General features: G+C 46.7%; 3 protein-coding genes across 8 annotated transcripts in view; 2 read left to right on the forward strand and 1 right to left on the reverse strand.

Annotated features, from left to right (window-relative positions):
* LOC125947888 (uncharacterized) overlaps positions 1-5000 on the forward strand; it is a 329870-nt gene that overhangs the window by 259660 nt on the left and 65210 nt on the right. The gene's annotated exons all lie outside the window — the stretch shown is intronic.
* The window catches only part of LOC125947901 (F-BAR domain only protein 2), an 18714-nt gene that overhangs the window by 12556 nt on the left and 1158 nt on the right, over positions 1-5000 (reverse strand). For 5 of the 6 annotated variants that reach the window (XM_049673422.1, XM_049673427.1, XM_049673426.1 and 2 more), the window contains exon 2: positions 2387-3045. In XM_049673422.1, the coding sequence (XP_049529379.1) occupies positions 2387-2416 (30 nt within the window). In that variant the 5' untranslated portion in view covers positions 2417-3045. Of the gene's footprint in view, positions 1-2386; positions 3065-5000 lie in introns of all 6 variants that reach the window. The other variant, XM_049673421.1, reaches the window with a different exon arrangement.
* On the forward strand, positions 3660-4554 carry LOC125959152 (uncharacterized). Its single transcript, XM_049691961.1, has one exon. It carries the CDS (start codon positions 3660-3662, stop codon positions 4245-4247), a length of 588 nt encoding a protein of 195 aa, XP_049547918.1. The 3' UTR covers positions 4248-4554.

Raw genomic sequence — 5000 nt, forward strand, 5'->3', positions numbered from 1 at the left:
TAACCCATTCTTGGTCTTGCGGCACTGCCCCAGGCTCACAAACTGCTCTCGGTGTGCGTGCCTTGTTTATTCCTTCAGCAACTACAAATTGAATTAAATCAAATTACTTTGAAGCGAATTACGTTTGTAGCCAACCGCTGGGAAGCAATTGATGGCGCATTTACACCCCCTTACTGTTGGGTTCACTCCGTATTCATCGAACAACGGAACGAATGCCCAGCTTGTACAGCGACGGTCTGGACTTCGTTACGATATGCATCTTACTACGACAGTATGAGTATGACAAGCATTCCCAAGATGACATATTCGGTACGTTCGGAATACCGGTTTGTTTTCGCGAGAAACACTGCCGGGGATCTGGAACTGAGGGCCTGTATCTGCGTTCCTTCGCGGGTGCAACCGAAGAAATGGAGATGGGTGGAAAGTCACCGACACTATGGCATGTCTTGGATGTTGTTTTCGAACCATGCTGGTTGGTCAATGATGGCGGCACACCGACCGCGTGTTATTGACTTCAACCGGTTCCCCAAGCGGCGTTTTTGAATCACTCGAATGTTTCCTTCGTTACTGTGCCCCATTACTCGTATTGGCGGTAACATATTCCCACGGTATTTTTTTCTGGTTTACATCACATCACATTCAGCTCCTCATCATCTGCGTCGCTATCATTTGATCGAAACCGAGCAGATGACTGACCCAGACAAACTCGAGTGGTATACGATAGAATCGAAGGGACGTTCGCCAGCATGTCCAAAAGTACTTGAACATGACACATGATCACTTCTAAGGCTTCCGTTCCGGTGCTCCTATGGAATTAAAATTTCCATCACGTAAACCGAAAGGGTAAAGGAAAACTTTTGCTACGATGAAGTCCCAAATGAGTCACGCAGCAGACAACAAACGTGTTCAGGAAACGCCCATAGACACTCGGGTCCGCAGCTTTGCACACTCGTCGTTCGCATCTATCGATGAATTCGATATTTTTAGCTCACGAGACTACATCTAGACTTTACCACATGGGCTTGAAATGTTGTTTGCGATTGGGATTACAAAAGGTGATCTGGAATTCGTACTGCATCTTATTAATAGTCCGTAGAATAACATTTATTCCCCGGAGGTGATTTTTTCCAGCCGAAAGGCTATAATAATGGCGAATATGCTATTGATAGTTTGCAAACATATGTCACAAGGCATTTGTATTGAACTAGTCCGAATTCTAAAGATTTGTGGTAATGGTACTACTAGCGAAATACCAATCGGTTGCAATCAGCATAGGACCCAGTAAGCCATGCAACGTAATAAAATTGTATACCATTCCCAAGGGTTCACCATGCTGCGAATGATCTATACGTGATCTATGTTGATAACGCAGAAAAACACACCAAACAATATCACGAGAAACGTATATCTGATTTGTTCACAGATAATTTTAATCAGATAAAACAACGAAAGATTTTCATCGCGGTCTAGGTTATAAAACCTTATCCTTTACCTACGCTCGTGATACCATAAGAAGCTCCAGCAATGGACAGTGCAAATGACGATACACATGGGTGTGTGTGAGCTGGATAAATATTTGGAACGCCCCCACGTGATGATATTGACAGTCAAAAGCAATCTCATCCGCAAATGGGACGGGTGTTTGCGCACAGTTCGCGCATTGAAAAAGGCGCGCACCTAAACTACTCCAAAAGCAATGCTCAATGGCGCCGTCTCATCCGTATGAATGAGTTTAACGGTGAAAAAGCATTAAACGTTGTATTGCGGTTGAGGAGGCCGCACCGCACTTTTATTTTTTGCGAAAAGATCGCCGACATGCATGAGCGTTTGGGTCATGGTCCATTGCCACTTCCCCCTGGTACTCGTCTCTTACAACGAGGGGAGTGTTCGGCTGGGTGGATTTTACATTCGATCAAACTACGTCAACCAGCAGCAGTAGCTTAGGGTTACGTTGGGGGAGTGCCTTCGCGATGAGCTCGTCGCCGCTCATCACATGAACGGTGGGAATCGATTTCCAATATTTAACCTACTTAGTGTTATCATTTGAAAGCACGTGTCTGTGGTCTGTGGTCACTCCAGCAGAGGCTAAAGCCAGTCAACAACTGTTGGGCCCAACTGTTGTTTCCTCTCCTACTGCCGTTGTACTCTGTTGTAGTAGCAACAAAGTAGGCAAACTAATTTTAAATTACGGAACATAAATGCATGGGGCATCCAAAGAAGGCTTGATACCTTAACTGTATGAAACAAACGGTAAGTGAAACAAAAAACATCATCTAATAAGGGGTAAATAACAATCCATTTTGAGACATTCAATGCATTCTTCTACCTAAATTCTATCCGGTTTGAAAAAATAGTGCAAATAGTGTCTAGACACCCATGTACTTACCCAAAAATAATCGTTGAAATCGACAGTCATGGTGCTGCCGGTTCTGAAACAGATCTCTGCCCGTGCACTATTATCAGAGATCACCGAGAACCGGCGGCTGGAAAGGGGAGTATGTTCCTAGAAGGCTTTCCTATGTTTTTCCTATTTGCTTTGATCACCCGCTTGCGCTCTAGTGCTGGAGGCAACTGTCTAGACGAGGTCGACTCGTGACACCGTTTCGCGATTGAGGTTTTTAACTTTTTCCCATTTATTTATATCACCGATCCCAGTGGCTTCGATGCCGGTCTGGACAAGGCGACATTTCGATGCTTTCGCTACTGGCCCATTGCCAGATAATCAGAACACAGTTGCACTCTCCACCTTGGACGATGTCGTTACACAAGCAAATCGAGACTATTGATAAAACTGCACTGTTGCACGCATCGGTTGCCTAAAACGCTAACGATGCAGGGCAAAGGATCTTAGAAGGCTGCGGCGAGAGCTAGGATACACCTAACATTACTTTGATTGATAATTCGGGTTGTAGAAGCACTAATTTCACCTTTCCTTATTTTCGTTTCACAACACTTTAGCTACAACAGCAGTGCCATCCTGGCCATCACTATCCACGAACATACACAGACCATAGGTTTTATCAAACAGCTTTTTCGATCCTAGCTCTGAAAGTAACAGGAAACACTTTACCATCATTGTATAGCAACGAAAAGGAAATACACTATCACTTGCGTTTCATGGACGGATGGTATGAGAACTTTGCATATAGAATCCGAAAAAATAACTTTTGTCCACCATTCCACAGCAAAACGCATCCGGACCATGTCTTGGATGACATTCTATTACATTTTTTTAAACCACCTCCATAAGTGAACCAGTACCCGGATTAACCCATGTACCCTATCGCTGTAATTTGGATTGTTTTTCGGGGTTTCAGGGTACAGAGATAGCTTCAACCCGGAACGCACACAAACCATCAACGAGGCACGTGTCCTCTCAGTGCGTCTGTCGGTATAAGAAAAGAAAACAACGTGGTGCATGTTACTCCAAACACCTTCCTGTTCGATTGCAGGGCTCTCGCTGATAGTAACCAGTGTGGCTGATTGTGGCACGATAGGTTCGTGCCATATCTTCCTTGGCGTTTTTGGTGGTGCCGCAAAGTATAAAACTACCCACCGGAGGATTCCAGCTAGACACTGGTACTGCATCGTCCATTAGTAGCAGGAACCCATCGGCCAACACGACACGGAATCCCAAAAACTCCAAAACCCTATTCGAAATGGCCAAAGTCGCGGCAGTTTTCGCTGTGATCGTGTGCAGCATCGTAGTCCTTCACGGTGCCAGCGCCAATCCATTCGGTTATCCGGCACACTCGACCGATTGTCCCGGAAAGTGCGCCCACAAGGTGCAACCCGTAACACTTGTGGAGACAAGCCCGGCCTTCCGTCCCGCCTCGCACCTCGAGTTTCTAGAGATCTTCCTCGACTGCTTCAACACGCTGCGCATTCCGCTGCGCAAGTACCCTGCGTACCTGTCCGGTCTCTTCCCGGAGGATGCGGAAACGAAGTGCTTCCTGCGTTGCGTCGCCATTAAGCTGGGCGTGTACTGTGACGAAGCTGGCGCCGACATCGAACGCCACTGTTTGCAGTTTGGTCTTGGTCAGTGCTGCGAACAGTTCAAGAGCCAGCATGAGCTGTGTCTGCAACAAAACTCGGTGCCCTGCCCCGACCGTTGCACGGCCGCCTACAAACAGGAACTCTGCTTCCAGGAACCGATCGCCAAGTATCTCGACTACCACTTCCACCAGTTCGTCGGTAGTCTGCATCACGCTAAGGGCAGCAACAGCCTGTCCTTGCTGCACCCCTAAACAACGATCAACTTCAGATACGATTGATCAGCAAGGCATTCTCCGATAAACCATTTTCTTCCATGCGAACCTCCGAACTTCATCCATTTTGATTGTGAAAAGCCATCAAGCAGCAACTGTGTGTGTATGTGTGTGTATGTGTCGCGTTGCATTTTCTTCCAAAAAGGATGTGAAGACAGGAAGGGCAAATGTAAGAAAATCGATCCCAACCCCGTTTCCTACCCTTTCACCACCTTCCTTCCGTTTCCTCCCTCTAATCCACTGCCAATTACCCTGTCGTCCACCATGAAGTGCTAATAAAAATCAATACACCATAAATATCTTGCCATTTGTTCGGCGATAGTCTTGGAAAGTCGCTAGAGCACGGTGTCGGTAGCGCCGGGCTTCACGGTCCTTTAACGACCAGTACCATGGTACGGCCAACATTAAACGTGTTTCAGCGATGCTTGTACAATCACTACTTATGGTGGCGTTTCATCAACTGCTTTTGCATACACTCTGCCCCGAAAGAAACATTGTCTGCCCAGCGTATTATCAGTGTACAGATTAGCCGCACCAGCAACCGCAGTCGAGCACAAGCAGGCTTTGGAATTTGTTAAAGCTACTGCACGCGTCTGCTTCACAACATCGCTACATCCGGAGATGGTTGCTGCCCCCCGAGATTGCTAGACCTCAGAAACCTTTGGAACGCTGATAGATAAAAGCCGGACGTCGGCGTTCAACCAGCGTAGGCACTGCGTCGCTCGCAATCGT

This window comes from Anopheles darlingi, chromosome 2 (assembly GCF_943734745.1).
Source record: "Anopheles darlingi chromosome 2, idAnoDarlMG_H_01, whole genome shotgun sequence".
Taxonomy (NCBI): Eukaryota; Metazoa; Arthropoda; class Insecta; order Diptera; family Culicidae; genus Anopheles; species Anopheles darlingi.

Coding starts and splice junctions, on each gene's coding strand:
- LOC125959152 (XM_049691961.1), top strand. CDS start 3,660: ATGGCCAAAGTCGCGGCAGTTTTCGCTGTGATCGTGTGCAGCATCGTA.